This window comes from Homalodisca vitripennis, chromosome 3, assembly GCF_021130785.1.
Source record: "Homalodisca vitripennis isolate AUS2020 chromosome 3, UT_GWSS_2.1, whole genome shotgun sequence".
NCBI classification, from domain to species: Eukaryota; Metazoa; Arthropoda; class Insecta; order Hemiptera; family Cicadellidae; genus Homalodisca; species Homalodisca vitripennis.
This window is the reverse complement of record NC_060209.1, coordinates 98,663,584-98,691,133: the sequence shown is the minus strand read 5'-3', so window position 1 is coordinate 98,691,133 and position 27,550 is coordinate 98,663,584. Positions and strand designations below refer to the sequence as shown.

Below are 27,550 nucleotides of genomic sequence, written 5' to 3'. Positions count from 1 at the left end.
TTTCCAATGAATGAAATTTTCATTGACTAACATATCTATTGACAATCCTTACTCCCCTAGTTATTAGAACTCAGCATGCCTTCAAAATATCTATGTGGCAATTGTGACATAGGAGTACAATGCACAGGCTCATGTAAAAGATGGTACCATGCTGGATGCCAAAATATTTTGGAGAAAACCCTGAAAAAATGGACTGCTCATTAAATTGCAGAATGGCAGTGCCTCAAATGCAAGGAAAGCCAATATCCAAAGCTAGACAAAATAAACAGTGATCCAAGCCCAACTAAAAATCCAAGCATTTTTCCCACTACTTTTGGTAAACGTTCTGACCAAAATAAAAATTTAGAAAACTCAAACTCCTTCCAAATCGACTCAAAATTAGAAGAAAAAAGACAAAAGTTATGGACCACGGGATGCTAGGAGATCAAGACTTGGAAACGTCTTTAACATTGGCCGCTGAAGCTGGAACTATTTTGTTGCAGGAGAATATAGAACTAAAGAACAACGTCCAAAACTGTAATAGCCAGATATCTGTACTTGAAATTAAAACACTAGGCTTGGAGGCAAAAATCGAGGAACTCACAGAATTATAATCCAGACATGTTCAGAAAATTGAAACTCTCCTCAACAAACTAGAAGACCTAGAACAGCAACTCGAAAAATGTAAAAAAGATAAAATTGAACAGCAAACTATTTTTGAGGAATATGACCTAAAACAAACCGAAATACTTATTAATTACTCTAATAAAATAAATGAACAGGAAAAAATCATTTTAAAATTAAAAAGGGTAGCAGAGGCCTCCCACACCCATGACTTAAAATCTTTCAATAGTATGGAAACACAAACAACTGGCACATACCTTATGCTTAGCAAAAACATTCACTTTGACTCTACGCTTCTATTAGATATTGCTTGCATCACAAAGAAGCAGGACCTGATGGAACAATCAATAATAGAACTGAGAAAAAAAATGAACAGCCCATCTACAACAGTTCTTGAACCTGACGTCAAGAAGAGGCAAGACAAAACAAGACTAGATTATAAGATAGCCCATACCCAAATGAAGCTACACAAATCCTTAAACTCTAGTGCCAAATCATCCCCAAAGCTAAATAAAAATCTTACACAAAAACAAGTTCAATCACCTCGGAATTTTTTCAGTGTTTCACTGCAAGTTCAAAAATTGAAAGATTCCAAAGCGACAGTAGACTCTGCTAACAAGCCGGCCATGGTAAGTGAAGAAGCTTGCCAAACTTCACTACTTCATCTGAATGATTCTCCTATGACTCAGAGTCATCCTCCGACAACTGACCAGATTTTACAGAAGAGTGGGGGATCCAGACAAACCTCGTCACAAAAACTGAACGATCTTCCAGTGACACAGGGTCTCTCTACTGAAACCGACCAGACCTTACAGAAGAGTGTGGGAGCCAGCCAAACCAAAAAACTGACCAACTCACAAGACTACTACATAAATCCATCTGACCAACTTTCTTCACCACTCACCCCTGCGCACAATAATCAATACATAATAACACAAGCACAGGTTGATTTCCCAAACAACTATTCGCCACCAAAACAATGGAGGGATGGCCAAATACATCAAAATAAGAATTTTTTAGACCTTTACCCAAGAAAAACGAGCAAATTCAAAACCAGGATATTTGTAAACTCGGCCCACCCAGCAAACAGTCTAATCTACACACAAAACAACAAGTTCAAATAAATTCAAGAAGTAAACTTCCAAATCAGCTTAACTTCTTCCACCAAAATATGGACAGGATGACAAACAAAATTGAAAGACTGGAACACCTTTTGCATAGCACTAACCCGGACTTTGTAATTCTTACAGAACATGGACTGAGAAGCAATGTAATAAACCATGCCAAGTTGGCTGATTACACACTTATCAGTGCATATGGAAGGAAAGAACATATCAAAGGAGGGGTTGTTATTTATAGGCATAACAATATAGCCAACAAAACTGAAAATTTAGAGGTTGAAGAGTACAGCTTAGAAATGGTATGTGAGGTAACAGCAGTAAAAATACACATAAACAAGAAGAAGAGCTTGTTCCTGCTTGGAGTGTATCGACCACCTTGTGCTGACCTTGATACATCACTACAAGTTCTGGCAGATGCCCTCGACAGCCTTCCTACTCAGAGAAATGACACACTTATCATGGGAGATATTAACATTGACAGTTTAGACGAGGCCTCTAGAGAATCCGTTGCACTAAATGCGCTACTGGCTGGTTACAACATAAGAAGACTTGATCTCCCAGCCACAAGAATCTCAGAGACCTCAGTGTCCTCAGTTGATATGGTGTGTTCAAACATTCATGACAGGATTAAAGTAGTGGTCTCTCACACAGGTCTATCAGACCACACAGGACAATACTGCACACTGGACTTTCCAAAAATGAAAGCAGAAATGACATACACTTCAAGACGGAATTTTAACTACAACAATCTGCTGTTTTTAAAAAATGAACTCTCCCTTGTTACCTGGGATTCTGTTTTGACAGCAAATGATGTGGAAGAGGCGTACTTTAATTTCAACCAAACGCTCCAGCTTGCACTTGACGATGCATGTCCAAAAAAAAGATCTCGAACTACACAAAAAAGGGGTAAACGACTGAGGTATGATGAAGAAATGATGACACTTAAAAAGGAGTTTTTTAAAGCGCAAGACAGATTTCTCCTAACTGGCCATCCCGATGACAGGAAGACAGCCACAGATAAAAAGAAATCCTACGACCAAAAATTAAAGAAGGCAAGGCAGGAAACATGTGCTGCATACATTGAACAAGCAGAAAACAAAGCCAAAGCCATATGGGACACCATCAATAGTGAGAGGAAAGGGAGGAAAGAACTTGACAACAATCCTACAATAGAACTAAATGACAATGGAATAAAATTTACTGACCCTACAGATGTAGCAAATCGCTTTAATTATTATTTTGTAAACATAGCTGAGGAAACACTAAAACAGAACAAAATATATAACACACCACCAATAATTCAAAATCTTCCAGCTACCACAGACAATACTCTTACTTCTTTACGTCCAACAACACCTGACGAGATAGGCAGAACCATTCAATCATTAAAGAACTCCACATCCTCAGGCATTGATGAAACATCTTCAAAAATCCTGAAAACATGTGCAGACGAGCTAATATCGCCTCTAGTGAAGATCGTCAACATGTCCATGGCAGAGGGCACTTTTCCATCCAAGTTGAAGATAGCCAAGGTATTTCCAAAACACAAGCAAGGGGACCTACAAAACATTTCTAACTACCGACCTATCTCACTGCTCTCATCTGTCTCCAAACTTATTGAGAAGATTGTTAAAGTAAGACTCCAGGAACATCTTAGTCAAAACCAATCATTGACAGACAGCCAACATGGGTTCGTTACTGGAAAATCAACCACAACTGCACTGATAGACCTTGCTGAGTATATAATTGAGAACATAGAAAATGGCAACACTATCACCAGCCTGTATCTTGACCTAAGCAAGGCTTTTGACTGCCTGGGACATGATCTTATTCTAGCTAAACTACAAAATTTAGGAATCCAACGAACAGCACTAAAATGGTTTGCAAGTTATCTAAAAGGACGAAGCCAAATGGTAGAACTAAAACACACAACAAGAGGATTTACAAATACTGTCAGATCTGAATTGGTACCAACTAACAGAGGAGTTCCCCAGGGCTCTGTCCTAGGGCCAATTCTGTTTGTGCTGTTTATCAATGATTTTCCAGAACATCTAGAGGAATACAGTAAGATGGTCATGTATGCGGACGACACTGTGCTGCTTACTGCAAACAGAAACGTAGATCAACTAGAAGTGAACACTTTTATTGCCTTCAATATGACACAAGACTACTGTATGAAAAATGACTTAGTTCTCAATGAAAGTAAGACCAAGCAAATGTCATTTGGGAATAAAAAGTCTACAGTATCTGAAATGCCCAACCTGACAGCAGCTGACAAAATCAAACATCTAGGTGTCATACTTGATGAAAATTTATCCTGGAATAATCAAGTGGACAATCTTTGCCTAAAACTCGGGTCAGCTCTCTATGCCATAAAACGAATCAAGGCAACTAGTACCCCTGAGGCAACAAGGACTGCATACTATGCATTGTTTGAAAGCCATTTACGCTATGGTATTACTGTCTGGGGTGGATCCACTATGGGCAATCTCAACCGCGTCCTGGGTATGCAGAAAAGGGCAATCAGAGTAATAGCAGGCTTAAGTCCAAGACAAAGCTGTAGAGATGTTTTCAAGAACCTGAACATCCTGACGGTCACTTCCATCTACATCCTAGATGCTGTCCTTTACTGTGTGACCAAAGAGCCCCCTAAACAAAGTGACGTGCATGAATACAACACCAGATATGCAGGAAACTATGTGCTGCCAGGTCACAGAACAGCCATGTATGAAAGGAAATCATTGTATGCAGGAGTGAAGATGCTAAACAAGATACCAGACCACTTGAAAGCTGGAGGCCCTGTGCTGATGAAGAGGAAGCTACAGAGATGGCTGCTAGACAAGGCTTTCTACACCCTAAATGAATTCTTTACTTGGGGAGACCCCACATAACACTGAAGAAGCTTATCTATTATACTAATTTGACTTAAATTTGACGCTGTAACATTTCTTGAAGAAATTGTAATAAAGGATATTGTCTATTGTCACACTTTATTTCTGAATTACTCGTTTGGGATTGGAAGCAACTGTTTGCTCTTGCTGTCTGTCTGTTTCAGTAGAAACTTAGTTATTATTTGAAAGATTTGGTTTTTAACTTATTTTATGCTTCACAAATAAGAGAATCTATTAAAATAAAGAAGTGTACATATAATTGTAATAAGAATGCTATTTGCCTATCAATTCTTGCTAATAGTAATAGATGCCAGGTCATAGTGGTGCATTTCTTGTAGACCTTTCTCTGTATTTATAGTTAAAATTTTGTAATTATACCTCGCTTTTCTTTCTCAAAATTTATACTTTTTTCAGTTTAATTTGACCTAGCATATAAGTAGAATTGTTCAAAATAAATTATATTTAATATCAAGTGTTGTGCATGGGGTTAATCTGGTAATGGGAAAGGGAATGGGGTAAAATGTATTGTTTTGCTTTTTTATTTTGTATGTTTTTGCAATAAAGAAAAAGTGTAATAGTTTTTTATTCCAAATATTCATTGTACACTTTCCTTTAAAAATTTAAAAAAAGATCAGACAAGATGATGTGAAGATAATGGCACAAACATCACATTGGTAATGTGCCAATATTAGAAGCGTCATATAAAAAGTATGAAAACATCCTTTGGTCTTTATATCATCTAGCCCTCATAATAAAGAATTAATACAAGAATATGTGTCTCAATCAATTTCATGTATCACCAGACTGCATCTTGTTAACTGTTTTATTTTGGAGCTGTTTTACATTTCACACAATCACTTCAGTCAATTCATTCAGTCACTGAGACTGTTCCGTTGTTATACCAGAGAATGGTTAAATGAATAAAGCAACATAATTACATATAACAATTTGAAAAGTTCCATGATATTTATAAAATTAGTCATTATTATTTATAATATTAATGAATTAACCCAACCAATGTTTGTGAATTCAGTGTTAAAAAGATATGCGTATAATTTAGCTATCCTATTATTCACAATAAATTGTCTAAAAAATAACATTATTTAGTAATAATTTGATTGGATATAAAATTTAAAAATGTGTTTTCTCTGTTATTTGCCATTAGTTTACTGTAAGAACAAAATATAATTGTACGTAAAAAGAAATATTTTACAGTTCCTTTATTTTTTGTAAGAGTACTAAATTTGATGTAGATTGGTTGGAAATTAAGAATAAAAACACAAGTACACAAAGATACACAACACAATCGCCTGTACGACAACACAGCTGGATTGACATGTTGTAACAACTGTTTTGTGACATGAAAAAGATGTAAATAACTTATAGTACAACATGACTGTATTAATATTTGTAGAAAGGTCATAGGATATACCTTAGCATAGAAAATAAAGTTTTACAATGTTTCGTGACTCATAAAATAATATTAAATCAAAAAGTGGGCTACTTATAGCTTGCATCGTCTTATTGAATCAAGAACTTTGTAGGCATGAAATAGTCCACTTGTCTGAAAAGGATTAAATGACATAACTGAGTGTTTGGCTATTATATTATTATTGTAATTTTCAGCTTTCATCGTGTACACATTGCTGGTGGTCATAGTGTCCACAGTTATTGTGGTTCACGTGGGTCCCCGCTACGGACACAGGAATGTTTGTGTCTATGTGGCTCTGTGTTCCGCTATCGGCTCCCTCACTGTCATGGCATGTAAAGGTCTGGGCCTGGGTCTCAAGGAAACTATTTCTGGTCAGTGGCTCTCCATGCTTTATCTTTTAGAATGTAATATAAAACATACATTTGCATAATTGTGTTTTTAACGTGTAACACCTTTAAAGAGTCAGTCCCTTGACAATCTATAACACTTTTACATACATTTCATGATGTTACAAAAAGTAAGTTAGTGATGTTGAAAAAGAAAAACAATTGTACGATAACTGTCTGCAGTATTAAAGTAGCATTTAAGCTGAATAAGTGTACATCTCCTGTTCTAACTTTTGAAAAATATATGTTTTTTAGAAATTATAGTTTTTTGTCAGGAAATTATGTAACTGGGGCATAACAGGATTGATTAATCAATAATGATGTGAAAAATAGAACATTTTTATTAGAATACATTTTTAAGGGACATTTCTTTAGAAGTTGTGCAATAGATATTTAACTTCAACCCCCTTTAGGAATAATAAAATATATTTTAGTAGGAATATTTTAATAGATCATTTAGGAACAATTTATGAATAGTCAAAATAATTGTCTGTGCTAAACAAAAGTTCTTTTACTTTAAATTTTGAAAGCAACATTAAACTAAGCAGTTTTTTTGAGGTGAGACTGATGCCCATATTATTTAGGTTTGAAAACAACTATAACAGTTAAATATAGTTTTCATGTGTTTGTTGTTACTGTAGTTTACAACCTATCAAATACAAAAATTCAAAAAATAAGAATTTATTATTAAAATACACCATTGATTTGTGCCTGAATGTAATGACTTTTCTTGCTTGGAACCTTGGATTCAAATCCTGAAAATAAGTTTTCGTAGATAAAATCTATTAAAGCAAAAATATTCATGCAATAAATGTGGCAATATAATTGTACAAATATTAATGTGTAAAAGTGCTAAAAATATATAAAGGTCTACCAAAGCATTCCATTAGCATAATTGTGATATGTTATAAAAAGAAATTTTTTAAAAACCTTTTAGTTTTGAAATAGCCACTTTTGTTTTAATTCATTATCAATATTATTCCAATTATAAAAAGTACAAAGATTTGTTACTATTTACCTTAAAAATTGTAAATTCACAATGAAAACCACACTTATAGCAATTAAAAAGCACTTATTAAACTTAAAAAAAAAACACTATCAAATTGTATAATGTTTAAAATAAAGTACTAATATTCACAACAGGGAACAAAAGGAATAACAAAACAGAGTTGTTTCACTAACAGATCCACAATTTTCATTTTGTAGGAAATGTAAACTGGTTTTTGTTGTGAACTTTTCAAGCAAAGCATTTTGTCTTTCATCAATACATTTAGTGTTCCTAATTTTTTATGACGATTGCTAAGTAAATAATCTCGTCAGTATGTAGGCATACCAATGTACAAAAAGATTTATTATTGGTTTTCTTTTACTTATGGTGTTTAGTTAAATATGGATAGATGTACTAAAGTATGCATATTGATTGTAATTGCTAAACATTGTAATTTATTTTTATTCTTACTATAAAGATTATTTCATTCATAGGAGTAAGTTTCATTAGCAGTTAAAAGATGCTCACATGTACTTGTTGGCGTACCAGATTTCTCAGGTAAATGTAGTCACCTATTTTATGTGTGGGCCAGATCTAGGACTAACTAATAATAGGTTGTTTTAACTTTCTCCAATTAATTTGTTTGTTAATCAAATACTAGAGCTCTATAAATGAAATTAAGGAAGAAATCAGAGAAATGGTATATAACTACTTACAATTTTTTTGTAGCTCTGGTGGTTACAGTTACAACTGGATATTCTATTACAGTCACTTTTACAGTATGTACACCTTTTAGGCACAGAACATAAACTGTATAACAAGATATATTTTTGCAAAACAGTTAGTTCCTATATTCAATACATGAACTTAGGGATTGGTTAGAAAAATAAAAAGAGTACTTTAATAGTGTGAATTCAGCAAAAACATTTAATGTAAGCTCTTTTTTATAGAGGTAGAGTATGAGGTCTGTTCAAAAAATATTGCAACTTTTGTGTTTTCTTTTTAGTACTTTACTAGCTGACCCGTGCGAACTTCGTACCGCCTTTAAAGGGTTCCAACACATCCACATTGGTGCTTTGAAATGTGCAGAATAAAAAAGACAAAGTAAAAAATAAAATCCAAATTAGGTCCTATGTGATTTTTTTTTTCCTTCACAACTAATCTGAAATTTAAATAGGGAAAAATCAAAAATAAAAAACCACAATTCTAAGTTATCTAAACATAATTTAAATCGAGCAATAAGCAGCAAAGCCACAGATACATTAATTTATTAATATTGATTCTCTTTCTTCAGTTGAGTACCTTGTGATTATACAACATTTTTTGTCTGTTTATTAGGTGCAAGAAATGAATAAAGCAGATGGTTTTGCCGACACACCGTGAACATAGCCAATATAGTTGTCCATGAGAAAAAAATTAAAAATCAATATTAGGAGATTTTTTTTTCTAAATTTAAAGTTCACACACTCTCAAAGATTGGCCTTTGTGCTTTATTGATCGTCATGGACAAATGGCCAAGACGAATTGGGAAACTTGAAGTTTCGTCTTAAATTCAAAAAGGCATATCGGTAGGGAATCATCGGAATCCTTGGAATATAGAACTTCTCAGAGAAACTAGTACATTATATCCAAACAAAACATAAAAACAACACCCTCAAACACCACAACCCCTTTTTAAATTTTCCTTCTACGAATCGTCGCGTGAATCACCATTTATCATCAATTTTTTTACTACCAAAAAACGCGTTCCATTGCATAATTTTTGGTTGATTAGGATTGCGAAGCATTTTGACTACTGCACCAACCTTCAAATAGTAAATTAAAATGGGGTTGGTAAGCTGGGCACATCCAAAAGAGTTTTAAAAATGCTGTTGGATAGTTAGTGGCCTCCATCATTCATTTGCTACGCAATTAATAGATTTGAATGTTTTGCAGAGTACCATCAATTTGACTCTGAATTAAAAAGTTCAAGTCCATCCCACATCCTTGTTCTTAGCTGGCCAAGACTTGCTCGCTCACTCAAAACCAATTGATTTATTTTATTTTTGTGATTTAGTGGATGGATCCAAGAGGGGGAGTCCAGTATTGGCCAATTTTAACTTTGCCATTAAGCAGAACACAATCCAAGCGACTCTACAACAAACTTCAATGCACTACAATGCCACAAATATATTATAAAAAAAAAAAAATAAAAAGAAAAAAAAAAAAACAATATCCATTGGAACCAATAAGTACCAGATACTCATGTGAAACTAGTAAATTCATAAGTGCAATCAATCAATCTAAAATTATGAGCTCTATTCAAATCAAACAGCTGATGTATTCCTTCTTGCGTGGTCGAAACTTGATCTAGTTGTTTGATCAGTACGATTAGCTCGCCGATTATTTTTGCATAAGCCAAGCGAGCTGTTTCAACGGGCTTCCCTCTCTTTGCTTCGTTGAGATTGAGAAGCACGATGTCGGCCATACCCAACACGGACGCTCTTGTCGTCCGATTTTCCAACCGTTGGTTCTTCAGTAGATTGTTCACAACGTTACGAAGCCTTCTTGCATATAACGGCTTTGGTTTGAGGACAGATTTGATACTTCTGTGGTTCGCGGCAATCTTATATAATAATCCTCTCAAATGTTTCACCAAACACCCTCGCAAATTAACTTCGTGCGAAACAAAGTTATCCGTAGACCGAAAGCAATCTGAAGTAATAAGTTGTTTGTCTTTTTTTAAAAACCACCAGATTATTGCTAGGTAAAAAAATTTTCACTTCATGATTGACTGATTATTAAGTACAAACTGAAAGGGACATTCTATATGTCAGTAAGCCCGTGATTTCACATTTTGTTTGACTGAGTAACCCCAGAAAATGATACAAGCAGCTGTCAAAAGTGTCAATCAAAATTTTACAGTTGTTTTTTTTTACTATTTTTGGATATTCAGACAATTGTTTTTTTCAAGATTACAGTTTTTTTTACTCTATGCATTTCAAACTATAGGTGTAAAGAAAGATTTAATAAAAATAGTAATTAAATGATATAAACATATTATTTCTTTTCTTCTCATTTATATATGTTTTACATAGAACAGCTGATTAAATTTGAAACAGGGCTCTTTCACTTAATAACCATATGTTTTTGCTGCCAATGCATTTCTTATGGGTATTTTTGTAACATTTTAAGAGACCAGTGGGGCGGGATTCTGAATCGGGCAAACGGGGATAAATAGTTTCCTATTCATATGTTCCTTCTCCCAGTTCTTAAGCTACCGTCCCTACCAATTTTTCAGCCAAATCGGTTCAAGCCGTTCTTGAGTTATTTAAATAATGTATAACTAACAACGAACCTTTTCTTTAATTAATATATTTAGGAACCTTAGCAGTTTACCCACAGCCTTTCGGCACGCGATTTTTCTTCTACAGAAAAATTGGGGACATAGGAGGCATATTGTCTTAAGAATGTCGTTATTACCCTTCTTGAGTTAAAATAAATTGGTAGTCACTCGAAAGATACTCCAAGCTCTCATGATTCTGTTAAAGATTTAAATTTTAAAAACAGTCTCAATATGCACATGTGAAAAAACTTGGAATTTTTTCTCCCAATATTTCTATGATTTTTGTGGTATAAATAATTGAACTTTATTATAGCCCATGTGTGGACAGGAGTCAAACAGTCGAATACTCATTAGCCAGCACACAATGTAATAAATGATGGCGCTCAGTGTAATCTTTGAAACGAAAATTGGCATATTGTAGGTACTTTATATTATTACAGTCTAATGATATGTGTGCTTCAGATGTTAAGCGAAATTATTCGCGTATGGTTTTTTTATATAGGCTTTGGCGCAGTGTATCACTTCTGGATCGAATTAGTTAAAATCTCGATGCCATGATTGAGTGCTTGCTTTGTTGTCCTCGATCGTAGAGACATATGTACGCCACGGAGTTCTGAGAACCAATCTTTAAAATGAATGTAAACATAATATATTTTCTTTTGTCGCATTAATATATGGTTTTTACAAAGAACAGCTGATTAAAATTTGAACAGGCAACGTTTCGCTTTTAATAACACATGTTTGCGTGCAATGCATTTTCTTACCGGGTATTTCCGTAAACCATTTAGAGACCCAGTGGAGGCGTGGAATCCTGACCTACCGGGAACGGGATAAAACAGTATACCTATATTCCTTCTCCCCAGTTACCACCACTCCCTGATAAGCTACACTCCCCCCCCCCATACCTCAATTTATCAGCCAAATCGGTTCACCTGCCGTTCTTTGAGCTCCGACTATACAATAACTGTAACTAACACACGACTTATCTTTTATATATATAGATTTTATTCATCAATCTCAACTTTGTCTTGTTCAAAGTAATCCCCATTAGATATTATACGCTTGTACCAACATTTCTTCCAATCCTCCAAGCACTTCAAAAAGTTGTTTTTTGTGATCTTGTTCAGCTCCTCCTTCGATGCTGTCTTCATGTCATCAATCGTAGGGTAGGGTTGTCCTTTTATGAGCCTCCAGTTTAGAGAACAAGGGAAAGTCACAGGGTGCCAGATCTGAGGAATGAGTTTGTTGTGGCCAGAAGATCATGCACAAGTAACAATGTGTGATCAGGGTCGTTTCATGGTGCAAAAGGCAATTTTTGTTCTTCCACAAATCCGTTCATTTCTGGTGAATTGTTTTGCGCCAAATTGCGCATAACTTGCAGATAATATTCCTTATTGACAGTTCTACCCTGTGGCAATAATTCATGATGCACCAAGCCCCTGCAATAAAAAAAATTGTAAGCAAAACTTTCGCATTCAACCATACTTGGACAACCTTTTTTGGTCTTGGCTCGTGTGGCAGCTTCCATTAGGATGATTGAGTTTTGGTTTCTATGTCACCATAAACCCAAGATTCTTTGCCGGTTATGACCGTCTGGAACAAATTTGGGTCATCCGGACAGAGTTTAACAGCTCATTAGCAATGGTATTGCGTGTGCTTTTGGTCGAAATTGAGCAATTTTGGTACAAATCATGGCAACCCGTCTCATGCTCAAATCATTGGTAAAAATTGAGTGGCACGAGCCAATCGAGCCTCAGCAACTTCTCTAATGGTGATCGACAATTGGCCAGTACTATTTTCTTTACTCATCAATGTTTTCTTTATTTTTGACGTGCTCGGGTGTCTGGCACGCTGTTTGTCGTTCCCATCTTCTCAGCCCTCTGAGAACGTATTGTACCACTCATAAACGTTGCTTCGGTCTAAGGTAGCTTCTCCATAAGCCACAGTCAACAACATTCGGAATCCGTCCATGCTTGATACAGATTCTTTGATCCATTTTTTCGAATAGGGACAAATTGAAGACGAATCATGACATGTACAAGCAAATCAGTTGTCAACAATTACCTGAATAGTGAATGGCCAAAATGGCAAAATGGCCGAAATTGTTGGCATATGTCAGAGACATGTGTACCAATATATCGCTACAGAAAAATTTTAAACGAATATACGTAACACCTGGAAATTAAAAAGTCATGACATTTTTTTGAACAGACCTCGTACGTGTACTAGCTGTATGTATTAAAAAGTAGCTAAAAATATAAAAAATGTTTTTATTTATATAGGAATTTCCATGATAAAAAAATATTTCTTGTCTATTCAGGTATTATCTAACATACTACATTCTACTATTCTAATTTATACACACACTATTATTAATATTTAAAATTTTACTTAATACAAAAACATGTTTTCTCACATTCAATTTATTAAAATAATTGACAAATAATTTAAATGTGAATAAAAACCAAGTATCAAAACTATCTGTACCCAAAAACAGCCATTGTTTTTACATGAACTTGATTGCTGTTTTAGTTCCTTTAAAGTTCTAAACTGCACCAATACGTTGCAGTGTACTTAATTCTAATTAATCTTAGGTATTTTAAAATAGTACTTATACTTATAATACATAGAAGCATTATAATTAACAAGTTAGGTGTTAGATTATCAGAGAGAGACAAATCACTCCAAGCATTTGAATGTTTGTTTGGACAAATTTCTTCTAGTTTAAAATGTTATGTTATTATGTTTTAAATGTATTTTGATTGGTAAGGAATAAGAACAAATTTGTTTACAATGCAGGTGAACAAAATGAGCTGACGAACTGGCTTACTTGGACTTTCCTGGTCTTGGTGGTGATATTTGTCTCCATGCAGATGAACTACCTGAACAAGGCTCTGGACCTTTTCAACACAGGGATAGTAACTCCTGTCTACTATGTCATGTTCACCACATTAGTCATCACAGCATCTGCGATACTGTTCAAGGAGTGGTATCACCTGTCTGCAGAGGTCAGTTTTGTCATATGGTCCTGTTAGTATGGTAGACTTGGTAGTGGACTTCTCTCTTCTATGTAGTTTTCACCTCCTAGGGCATTACTATGACGTGAATCCTTTTTAAACTCAAGAAGTTATTTGATATGTTTTCTGCAATATTTTATGTTTGATTCATTACAAATAACATTGCTCCATTTTTATTTTTAAGGTATAATTTGTAAATGAAACATTGGCAGAGAATAAATATCAGAATTCCAAAGTGATAATCATTTTAACTGTTGTGTATTTAAAAACTTGCTATTGCACTAGCCTGAGCGCTAGTGAAGTGTATCACTCAAGGGGTTGAAAAGAATTAATTTCTGTTTGTCTGTCCTTATAATATTTTAAAAACGAACTGACCTAAATACTTTAAATTTTGCATGAAGATTCCATTTCTGTATTGTATAGGCAACATTGAATTCTATGATGGCGCATGTCACCCCATGGGATTTTGCTGAGCGTCATTGAAGTCTATTACTTAGTAGACTGGTACAATTTCCTTTTATCTGCTGAGGGGATGTTAAAAATTTCTTTTCTGTGTCTATCTGCTTTACTAAAATGAAATGAACTGTAGATTTGAAATTTTGCACGCAATCATAGTGAATCCTGTTATGTGGCATATGTTGTGGTATACTCCTACCTTGTATTAATTATGTAAGATAAAATCAAATCTTATATAAATGAAAAGCCAGTCAGTCATTTAAAAACTGATGAGGAAATCTAAGTAAACTAATTGACCGAGTACGTAGGCAATCAATTTCATATTACTTAAGAGATACAAATTGTAATATGATTGTGCAATCTAACCTTAGGAAAAAATCCATTCAACTGGCATTAAGAGCTGACTAGATTTTACCCTATAAGAACAATCTTATTAATAAAAACGTGTTTCTAAGCGCTGATTCGGGAACAAACGGCTGGACCAATTCGGCTAATTCTATTTTAAAATATTTTTTGAAGTCCCCAGGAAAGTTTTTATGGAGCGAAACATTGAAAAAGTTTCTTGAATATTTTAGAATTTGGAAAAATAATGATAATATTTATTTAACAATCCAAATTTAACTGACAGTAAACAGCTGTTTAAGCACCTGTGCCACCTGTTGCGTTGACCTACTGACGTGTTCTGTCCCCGTGCAGTCGTCTTTGTAGGCTGTCTTCAACATTTCAACTGTTTCAGCGGTGTTTTTGCCAAGAAGAAAACAAAATTTCACAGCTGCACGCTGTTCACCTCAAACTTGCCATAGTAAAAAAAAAACGGCACACAAAACAGCACTAGCTAAAAACTATTACTGCACGGGGATAGAACACGTCAGATCAAACGCAACAGGTGGCACTGAGCTGGCAAAGAGCAGCGCTACAAGAGCCAAGCGGCGAGAATTTGTACTACGGCAGAGCTATTCCGGGAACTTTTGGGTACCCCCTCGTAGATACTTTTCAACCTAAGTAGCCTTTTCAGATTTACAAATGCATTTATTTTCTTGATCGGAGTAAATAATCAAAAATCAATTAAAAGCACCAAAAATGTTGTAGACCAGAAGTAGCTGCTTTTAATTTAAGGTGGTCAGGGCAAAAATGCTAACTCAACTGTGTGAAATTATAATTAAATTGGTTTTTATCTATAGGGAAAGAGGCAATAGTCTCCACATTTAGTCCTAAAAGAACCTTTGCACCTTCCTTACTTTATGGTTAGGCCCTCAGAATCTGAGACTTTTACAGAAGCCTATCAAATTTGAGGGCTCTTTTTTTCTGATATCTGTAGGGTACGCCCCTAGGAATTTCTCCTAATTTTACATATGGCAAGACAGTTTAGCCATGTATGTTCATTCCGCTGATTCTTCTGCTTCTCCGTAGAGTCTGCATTCATCAGTTAGACCTACTTTCCTCAGATGTTTCCAAGAGGGCCATGTCCTGTCAACATCCCAAATATACCAATTATATATCCTCCTTAATTTTTTCTAAGGAGAGCTGCCCACCCTATTGCATAAGGAGGGATAAACATTTTATATTGTTTTAGTCCAGAAGCTCTTCTCCAGTCTAAAGATCTAATCCTCTTTTCCCAATCTTTTACTAGAGCTTTGCTGTAGGAGAAAGCTACTCTACAGCCTGGCTCTGGTCCTATAAGGGTTTCTGTACCTATTTTAGCAAGAGTATCTGCTTTTTCATTTCCCTGAATGCCTTCGTGGCCCGACATCCAACTGTGAGTAAACTTTGTTTCTCTTTGCCAGTTCCGCTAGTACATTCCTACATTCCCCATACTGCTTTAGAATCAAAGGAGCATGCATCAAGTGCCTTAAGTGCTGCCTGACTATCTGAATGTATTGAGTATTTCTGCTCCTTTTGGTCTAATTTGTATGAATCTTCTGGCACATGATTCTATTGTTACGACTTTGCTTTGAAGACCGTGGTGTGTTCTCACAGGAGGGCTACTAAATTTACTTCTGACCCCATATATAACAACCCCTACCATAGAGTCAAAGTGTGATCCATGTATGTAATACTTCTGGACACCTTTAGTAGGGTAGGCCTCCTTATAACTCCATTTCTCTCTATCTTCAATAGAGACTAGATGTGGTTTTACAAAGGAGTATTTTCTTAACCATACTCTCTAATACATAGGTTATAATTTCAGCCTCAGAGAATCTCTGTGTTATTACCTGTGTCCTTCTGAGGAAGTAGGTTTAATCACCTTTTTACTCAGAAGCTTTATTGCGCTTAATGTGGCTGTCCTCTCCACCTCTTACCCCAGAGGAATATATCCCAGAACCGCTTCATAGTGCCAAAGTTGGGACAGGTGCTCATTGCCCCAGTGATGCTTACCCAAGCTAACCTTTGAAGACTCTGTAGCCTCATGGCAGCTGTTATTTGTTCTACTTTCGGGACCACACTAGATCAGTATATGCGACCATTGGTTTTTATTATGGCTTTGCATATCCAATAAATTGTTTTGTGTTTCTGTCCTCATGTAAATCCAAAGAGTCTTTTACAGGCTGCAAGGGTCTTTGTCACTTTAAATAATATGTTTTTGATATGTGGATTCCACGTTATATTAACCTTTTGTCTAGAACTACTCTTAGATACTTGACTACATCGGAAGGTTTTTATTCTAGTACCTTCCAGAACAGATAGTGCTAGCAGAAATTTTCTTTTTCTGGTGAAGGTTATTATACTTGTTTTTGGTGGGTTAATCCTTAGACCTTCCTCATGACACCAGTTGCTTATAAAGTTTAGGGCTTCATGAGTGAGGCGTTCCAGCGTTGCCTTTATTTCTTCACCTGACCATTAGCACTAAGTCGTCAGCATAGCATTGTAGATTTATTCCCCTTTCTTCTGCTTTTAATAAGAGGTTGTTCAACCTCCATCGCACACTAAAGGGGAGACAGTATTCCTCCCCTGAGAGCATCCTTTCCAGGTTGTAATTGTGGCCGATTCATCTCAGAACTTTGTTCTTACTTGTCGACTTTTTTTTTTCAAGGGCTAATATCCACTTGAAAGCATCTGGAGGAACATTACACTTTTCCAGTGCTGCCTATATGGATGGTAATTAAATTAGGCAGGAAGTAAATCCAAACAGTTGGAATAGATACTTTTTTACTGTAGTAACTATTCAGTTGTATGTGAGTATGTATATTTTCTTCATCAATCTGAAAAGGCAAACAAAATTATGGAACTTGAAGTATCTTAGACCAGAAGTATATTACAAGAGCTGGTTGTTGACGCTTTTTGACTGAAGTAGGTTTGGAAAATCTCCCCATATTTATTTATTTTCTTTATGAGGGCAACAAGGCAAACTCAACTTTGGCACAGTAAATAAATTAGACTGGAAGTGAATTTAAACAGTTGGAATAGACATTTTTAGACCCTTTGTTTAAAAAAGGCCATAGACATAGGGCTTCTATGTCTTAAACATGTGTGTGTTTAAATTATTTTTTCTTGATCAGGACAACATGGAGCAAACTAATGTCACTGAAGATATCATAGACCGGACATAGATTACAAGGGTTTGGAGGGAGTAGATCCTTTTTAATCAAAGTAGGGTTCTGAGACCTTTGTGGCTTCAGAAATTTACTTAATTAAAACTAGAAATGTATGCACCTACACTCACAAAACAAATATGAACCAGTAAAAATTGTATTTAACGTATGAATCACTCAACCATGTTTACTAAAATAATAAATAACAGATATATCTACTTCTATTTTAAATCATAGGGATCTATCATATTACATCACAGATGCTTTAACTAAGGATACTACACCCTTTGATTTTTAAAACTGTTTGCGAAGCCACAGGTAACAGCTAGTATTATACTAAAAATAAGGTTATGAAAGTATTTGAATTTTAACATTATTTTTACTGAACTAAAATCAAGATACCCTCCACTACAGCAGGCTCTTAAAGGTTTCAATGAATAAAACATGCACAGTTCTCTAAACATTTGTACAGATTTGCAACAATATTTCCTACAGTATTTATTGTAATAACTACTATTCACAGAGTTAATCAAAATAAAAATTGTTTTTGAGATTTCAGAAAACATTTGTTTTAATAGATATATTCATAATTGTGTTTTGTTATTTTTGTATGACTCTCAAGCCCTGTACATAAATAATTCCTTCAAATTGAAAGTTGCCATTATCTATGACAGTCCTGTAAATGTTACTTTTTGAAATTTAACTCTTAATTCAGTTTTTAAATCAGTCTTCTGATTTCTGATATAAATTGCACTACAATGAATAATAACATTCCATCATAGATTTTAAAGTAGTGTTATACAACTTTAGAAAATCTTAGTGTTAACAGTCACTGTAGAATATGTAATGTGAAGTTCTGGCTGGCTGTGCACTGGTAACGAATGTTTGAATTTTGTAGGATATACTGGGCAATCTCTGCGGTTTCCTGGTCATAATTGTCGGCATCGTTCTACTAAACACATTCAAGGACATGGACATCTCACTCAACGACATGCAAGGTGTGTTCCGACCCAGGCGCGACTACTTGCCTCACAAAGTGCTACTGCGCGACGATAACGTTCGCATACCAAGAACCTATGGCACCCCCGACAGTCTCTGACCCTCTTGCAAGAGTCTCTAGAGTGTTTAGTGACATATCGGTATTGTAAGCCACTAACATTCCTAAAGGTGTAGTCACTATTCTTATTTTTGAAGCTGTATACTTAGAATTCCAAAAGGAAAGCCTGTCAATCTGTGATATATTTACATTTTTAAATGAGTATCCACTAGTGGTTGTACTTATACAATTTACTATCTTAAAAGTGTTATTTATTTTGGAATTATTGATATTTTTGGAATTCATCATTAATGTTAGTAGAAATACACCAGATTTGGTATTTATTTAGCTTTAACTTGTTCTTTCTCGTTCTGTATGGGCAAATGAAGATTGGTTATGAAACATTTTTGAACCATGTTAATGTTGTAATAATAAATCAGAAATTCTGTTTTTGGTGTACTGTTTATTTAATAATATAGTTTTTTTTAATAGATTTTGTTATCACTTGGCCCTACTCTCCAAAATTACTGCTAAAATACTAAGACTGAATCCTTATACTCAGTTGTTTATTTTTACGTAAATTAAAAGCAATTTTATCTTCAATAACCTGTAAAATATTTAGTAATGAAAGCTATTTTTATAGGTTATGTAAATAGAAATTCATCAGACAAGTCAGTGCTTTTAAAATGATATCTGTAACAATTATTCAGTATAGTTGTGTGGTACTTTGTATTGTAAGAGTTTTTATAATTTAAAGCTGCTATATTTGTGGTTTATCAATTAATTAAGTATACTTTTAAGTAATAGCTTATTCATTTTTCTCTTTGGTGTTCAGTTTCATTGCACCATGTAACTTGTGTAGAAAGGACTACTTTTTCTTTGCTGTTGTAGAAGTCTCGGACATTTTATTCTCTTTTCCATTGTTTCTGCCCATACTCATTAGCCCCTAACCTGAAAATAGTTTAATAGAACAGGATAAAGACATATACCACTTATGATTGTGATAAAAATATCATAAGGTCAATTGGATCTGATCCCATAATCTCTAGTCTTGTCTCTTAGCCTCTTTTTTTGTTCACTTAGGACAATAAACTGAAGAAACCTCTCATTGCACTTTGTCCTAAAAGGACTACTTCTGGATTGAAAAGGTATTCAGAATCTATCCTGGTTAGGGTTAGATGCCGCTCCTGTCGAGAATCAATGTTACATCCAACATGAGGAGGGATAGCGGGCACTAATACCTGTCATGTCATGTTGAAAGTAGGGGAGAGGCTAGCTCTGTTCCAGGCTCTTAAGTGAAAGTGGGCAGAGAACAGTACTTCCTCATCGTTAGGCTTGCAAAAACTTAAACACTAAGGGAACCCCACTTACTGTATCAGTCATCCTCTGCGATAATGTAGATCTGTTGATGAACCCTCTTACCCAATATCTCAACATTTACGGTTAGTGATGTGCCACTCGTGGACTTCCATGGAATAGCCCAGATGTAATTTTGATACCTTGGTTTGTGCTCTACCTAGTGTAGATTTAACTTAGAGGTATAAGCCTGCCACATTTCTATTATAATTTCCAAATTTGTTATTGACGTCTTATCACAAACACATTTAAATTACTATTTTAAATCAAAGTATTTTTTGAAGTTGTTATTCTTCGTAATAAATATTTGAATTGTAGTTCATTTATATTGTTACATGTTAAATAAGGTGGATTGCAAGAAAAATTATAAAGACAAAAATGGTTCTTTACATTGAACATGGTTCTTTATGGTTGAACATAAATGGAAGATATACATTTTATGTTCAACAAGTAATACTCCTTGTTGAAAATATCCACAGCTCTTGAAGGCTATGAATTTTTTAAATTTTACTAACACCATTTATGTAATTTTACATTACTTAAGACCTTAAAAAAATAGTTTATTTGATAAATACTTCATTCAGTTCGTAACAGTAATTTATACTTAGTCAATTATTATATACGTAGTCAACATATTTAATATATTTGTAAATATGTATATAGTTTGACCAAAAGCTGTATATATTCTTTATTTTGTTTATAAAACATTTTATACGGTTTGCATATATCTTGTAATAAAAAGATTGATCTTTCTTCCAAATATTTTCGTACTTATTGCTTCTTGTAAGTGTAACTTTATTAGAAGTATACAATATTATAATTGTGTAATGTGGTTGTCTTTTATGTCCATTATTTATATGAGGTTCGTTTTTCAACCTCCGATCTCACGCCATGATGGCCAGGCACGTGGCAGGCCCGCGGTTGCACAGTAGTCAATCATGCATCTTCTTGCTACAGCATTGTCACTGTCGAGATCGAGTAGTCAGTTTGCTCTTAGCTGCAGTCTCATAAACATGGCCACCTCTATTAATTCTCCCGGCAAATGTAAGTTGAGGAGTGTAATCTGTTTCCAGCAAGCAGAAGAAAATAGTGCAGCAGAAAAATCCATTGGAGTGTGCCTTGTTAACAGAAAAAACATGAGTGAAGGTGTTTTTCTGTGATTTTTGTGGGTGTCTGTCAACATCTTTGGCTTTCTACAACACCATCACAAAATTGGTAAACAGGGCATATTCTCAGATGGATTTCTGCTACACTATTCCCTTCTGCTTGCTTGAAACAAATAACACTCCTCAATTTACATTTCATGGGAGAATCAGTAGATGCGGCCATGTTTATATGACTGCAGCTTAGCGCAAAGTAGCTAATTGAACTCGGCAGTACAAATGTTGTAGCAGGGTAGATGGGCGATCGGCTACTGAACACACTGCGGATCTGCCATATGTCTGGTCTTCATGGCGTGAGATCGGGGATTGAAAAAAAAAACAACCCTCAATACTATACATATTGATTCTATATATTTTTGTGCTTCAAGTATTGTACTGTATAACCTAAATGTGTCATTAATTGCAGATAATTAAACTATATTTGTTGAACTGTTGTTGAAGATTTTATTTATAAGGTTAAGCTTTAATGTTCTCACCTTCAAAATAGTCCCCATTAGATATTATGCATTTGTGCCAGCACTTCTTCCAATCCTTGAAACACTTTTCAAACTCGATTTTTGGGATAGCCTTTAGCTCTTTCAGTGATGCACATTTAATGTCATCTATGTTTGTAAAACTGCGGCCATTTAAGGTTTTCTTTATTTTTTTGAAATAAAAAGTTAATATTTTCCACTCTTTGTTACTCTTTATTTTATTTTTCACCTAGTCTAAGATAATGTATTATGTCATCCAATGTTAAAGTATTTTGGTGCTTAAAACATTCTGGTTGCATGCTAGCTAGCAGCAAATGACGGGAACATTAATTATAAATATAGATCAGAACAATAAACATTTTATATTAAGTAAATTCTGTCAACAAAAATATAAATAAAAAAAGGGTGTGGCCATTTACAAACTCAATAGCCTTGCCAATGCAGTTGAGAGCTTGAACATTGAGGGACTTAGTATAGCCATGGTGTGTGAATCAGTGGTAATAAAACTCAGTTGATAAAGGACAACACTTGTACATCATTAGCATTTATCGTGCACCAAGTGCTCCACTTCATAGGGCTCTTCTCCAATATTTTAGACACCACCCCCCTAAATAACAGTAGCATAAGTATTGTTGGAGATATAAATGGAAATGGCTCAGAAAACTCTACTAACAAAACTGATAATACTATAATTACAGAAATGTTGGCAACCTACAACATTAATAGACTTACTCTTCAATCTTGTAGAATCACCAAGGTCTCCAGAACATCAATTGGCTTTGTGTGTACTAATCCATATGATTTGTGTTGATGTGATAAACAATGAGATCTGTGATCACACTACACAAATAACCAGCATTTATTTCCACTCCAAAGTACAAGAAAATTCCTCATCTTATAGACGTAACTTCAGCATACAGAATCTGATGGCACTCAAGAGTTTTCTGGCTGAGCAAGACTGCCTGGAGTTTTACAACTTACAAAGCGCTGAATTAGCATATAATAGTTTCATTGACACATTTTTTATGGCTCTAAACACAACTTGCCATAAGCTTACCGAAAAAACAAAACAAAATAAGAATAAGAATAAATAGTCCAATAAGAAGAATATATAGCTTCAGGCGAGAGAGACAGCAAGCAATGGCCATGAATGTCTACCAGACATCCCTTTGGATGGCTAATTGTAATAATCTTAACATAGTTCTCATCACTTTCGTTGTTGGCCCTAGTTGTGTTAGTGACTTGTGTTATTAATGAATACCAGTTGTGGTAGTACTAATAAAAATAAAATAAAAGTACAAAACTTCTAGATTCTTCTTGTACCATTTAGACGTTTTTCTCAATGGGCTATAATACAAACTCATTTGGTCTGATACGTCTACGCCCTTTTTGGCATCATTGTAAGCTAAAACACAGCTAGGTTTCATGATTGGTTCGTTATTTCTATTGGTTTTTTTACTGGGCAATAAGTTGTCCCCAAACTCAGGTCGAGTACTTATCAAGTTTACTCGCCTCTAGTCGACCCAGCTGATTACTTTTACACCTTGTTTGTTCTCCTGCGCACACACTTCACCCTTTTTCAATTTCTTGCTTATAACAGTCTTCGGATTAGACTTCAAATCGTTTCTCAATGTACCACAAAGGTAATTTTTTCTTTTAAGCAAGGCCTCACTAACTTGACGCTGTTGTAATAATTATCAGTGTACAGCAAACGGCCGTGGCCTAAGAAATCATGAATAAGATGCAGCATTATTTTTTGTTTGTGGCCTTTTCCAGATGTAATGTCACCTTTACCTACGTATATTTTGAACTTGCAGGTATAGCCATCAGGAGAACAAAGCTTGTATATTTTTACACCATATTTGTGCGATTTGTCCGGCAAGTACTGGTCTCATCTATAACTACAGTTTCACCTGGAATCCTGGCCTAAGAAATCATGAATAAGATGCAGCATTATTTTTTGTTTGTGGCCTTTTCCAGATGTAATGTCACCTTTACCTACGTATATTTTGAACTTGCAGGTATAGCCATCAGGAGAACAAAGCTTGTATATTTTTACACCATATTTGTGCGATTTGTCCGGCAAGTACTGGTCTCATCTATAACTACAGTTTCACCTGGAATCCTGACAGCTTTGAATCTATCATTTAACATGACCTGCAGTTTTTGTAGCTTTTTCATCCTGGGTTCTTTGCCTACTGCTTCTTCATTATTATGAAAATGAAGACATCGAAGAAGCATTTCAAACCGCTCTCTCTTCATAGCCTGTTTTATGAAGTCATTTTTAAACATGGTGTCATTTGACCAGTAAAACCTTATTTGAGGCAAAGGGCACATCCCCATCACAATCAAAATCCCTAGAAATTGTTTTATTTCTCCACTAGTACAGTCAATCCACTGCTTCATAAAAGACCTCTGTTTGGGGATATTGTTTGAAATATCTTGCCGGGCATATCGGTTTGTTTCTTCTACGATGAGGTTAATAATATCGTCTGGTAAAAACTGCTCTAATACTGTTACAGGATTTGATATGTCAAAATCATACACTAACCCTTCATTGTCAGTATAGGGAAATTGTCTGACAGTCAGGGCCGCATTTACAAATTCGGCGCCCCTAGGCCTACAGACCAAAGAGCGCCCCCCCCCCCCCAGGGGACTCTGATTACACTGACGTAGAAATCCAGTAATTTTCTTAATTACGTAATTTTGATGAAAGATAATTACAATAGTATAAATAAATAAATAATATATATATATATATATATATATATATATATATATATATATATAGGAGTGTTTTGAATAAATAAAAGCAATGAACCAGTTGCTACATAATATTCTAGCTATTGTTATAATAACAGTGGTCATTTGTATGGTGTAAAAATAAGTTAAAACATATGAGTTTTTAGTCTTTTATTTGATTTCAATCAAAAAATGAAAAAAACGTAAAATACAGCTAGAAATAATAACATGAGTACACAGATTATATAGATTATCAGTAGTCACACATACACAGTGACTACTGACTAACAGGTGCAATGCAATTAGCTAGTGTCTCGCGGAGTGGCTGGCTGGACGAGTTCAATCATTTGTCAAAAGGGGAGTCAACGTCGCACCCCGGACCTAGTTGACCTTGGCCACCCGCCCCGCCCGCCGAGCGCCAACACCACCCGCCGCCGCAACTTTTTTCTTTTGTGTACTTTAAAATTTATGCGCCCCCTAAAATTTTGCGCCCTAGGCCTGGGCCTAGTGGGCCTATAGGGAAATGTGGTACTGCTGACAGTACTCTTTATGTCATCCCACTCATTACCATTGTCATCAATACCGGTACTTGTTTCAGTTTCACCATTTGGCCCATCATCAGTTTCGGGCACATCACCATTGGCGGTTTCATTATTTTGCTGATAAGGTTCTTCTAATTCTGATCTTGTATTATTTTCATAAATATTTACACCTAATTTGTCACCTAAGCTTATATTTTGTGAGAAATAAAGAACTGCATTCTGAAGGCTTACGTCATCTGAAGTAACAATTACATTTTCTTCAATATTTAATGCATGACTTACTTCATTTGCATCAAGTTCCTCATCATTACCGTCTGCATTTGAATCCTCACTATCTGCTTCAGATGGTAAGTATTCGCTCCCCGACACAGAAAAATCAGTAAGTTCACAATCACTGTGGCCTTCAAGAGCATCATCGATCTCTTGTTCGTCCATTTTATTACAATTTCACTACGAAACACCACAAAATAACTTTCAATTCAACATACACCCAGTCACTAGCAGTGTTAACCTACAAATTAACGAACCAGATTGACAGAAGAAAAACAAAAGCGCGCCAAACGATGCTCGCTAAATGTCTAGCTAGACGTAGTTTAGAAGCAACACATGTTCCACGTGTGGTACACGAAACGCGGTGGATTAATGTCTCATTAGTTCAGCGCGTTGTGTACCACACGTGGTACACGCACATATATGTATAAAAGTTCATCAAAAAATTGTTTAATTTACGTTTTGATAGTTTTGCACATATTTTATAACTGCTGTCTAGTGATTTAAGCAAAAAAACAACATACGCATTTCTGACAGATTTTACCGATATCAACACGCCACTTAATTACGAAGGTAGTCATCACCTACGTCGTGAATGTGTTAAACAATGTTGGTTATAAAAAATTAATGAATTGTCTTTTAACATCTCTTGCATTCAACACTTTAACACAATTTTCATGTTACAACGATTTCTAAAATTTTTCTCACCTAAAATTATCAGTTTTATTTTTTAAGGTCTTGTCTATTTTCTTCTTAGAAACTGCTAAATAAAGCTAATTTGTTATCTGAAAGATAAAAATGTTGTCTACACAGTGCCTCTCCTATCAGATCTCAGGTTGATGCCTGTAATAGTTTGTCCAAAACTGTACCTGAAAGAATGTCTAATATGGTCAGTCTTTCTTATCAATAGTAATATGACGTTAACATTGGAAAAATAATATTTATTTGTTGATTTATATTTGTGTACTTCTTTAATTATTACAATAGTTATTAACTGATTGCTATAACGTGTTTCTGAATCAAGAATCAAGAAGCTTTATTGTCATTAAATACACAAGCGTACAATAGACATAGTCATAAACATAACTTAGCATGTACTATAATATTAATATAAACTAGATTACACTAAAATTATTTTCCTTTAAATTGTTAACATATTTGTGGTCAGAAGAAAAACATTATTCTAGTGGTAAAAATTAAAATGTTATTAAATAAAATACATAATTTATTAAATAAAAATGCACAACAGAAAAATAAATTTAAAAACAAATTGAAAAAGTGTATTTCCTAATTGGGTAGGATTTTAGACAATCCTCTTTTGTTACGTTGGACACCCTGAAAGATAGGAAAACAGTGCATACATGTTGAATTTTTGGTTTTAAATTCAGAAAAAATATTTTGTAATGTTTTCCGTCTTGTTCTAACACTGTGATAATAGTATTATTTAAATTTTGTATTTCCTGCTTACAATAAATAGTTCCCGCAGAACAATATAATAATAATAATAATAATATATAATAATATATGTGTTTGGACTGTGGGGTTTTAACATTAATTTCATCTCTTCTTCCTTTTTTTGTATTTTATCTTCCAATTCTATTTCACATGTAGATTTTTCATTTTTCATTTCATGCAACTCCTGCTTTAAATTTTCATTTTCTTGGAGTCCCTAATTGTGTAGTGAGTGAAAGGGAAAGACTAAATTCACTGTTTTCATTGTCATTGCTGATATTTAATTTACTTAATTCACTGCATGATGGGCATAGCCAAAGTTCAATCTCTTGATCTGTCATATTTTTAACTGCTGAGTATATCAAACCAATACATTTAAAATCGATCCATTTTTTACAAGAACCTGTGCAAAATATGGCTGCACTCTTGGCATACTTACCACAAACTCTACAATCATTCACTCCAGTTTGATCCATTATAAGTACAAGCAAAAAGTATTGTGTTAATTTAGCGGTTTAGTTGAGAATTTTATTTTTTACTCTCTTTGTTATGTACCACACTAAATTATATAAAACTTAGAAATAAAATCAAGAAAGATCTATTAAACTAATTTTACAAATAAGTAAAATACAGTAATACATTTTACCAATTTAAGTCTGATTAGTATAGTAACAAAAAACAACAAAATATAAATAAACAAAATAAAACTCTCAAAAATAATATTGGTACAATTTCATTTATCAAGCAAAAAGTATAAGACTCCACTT

The 27,550-nt window shown here is 34.6% G+C and overlaps 1 protein-coding gene across 1 annotated transcript in view; it reads left to right on the top strand.

Annotated features, from left to right (window-relative positions):
• LOC124357240 (magnesium transporter NIPA2) overlaps window positions 1-21,733 on the top strand; it is a 44,852-nt gene extending 23,119 nt beyond the window's left edge. The window contains exons 5-7 of the mRNA XM_046808794.1: window positions 6,242-6,418; window positions 13,546-13,754; window positions 18,648-21,733. Coding sequence (XP_046664750.1) covers window positions 6,242-6,418; window positions 13,546-13,754; window positions 18,648-18,848 — 587 coding nt within the window. The 3' untranslated portion in view covers window positions 18,849-21,733. The remainder of the gene's footprint in view (window positions 1-6,241; window positions 6,419-13,545; window positions 13,755-18,647) is intronic.
• Window positions 21,734-27,550: the final 5,817 nt, after the last annotated feature.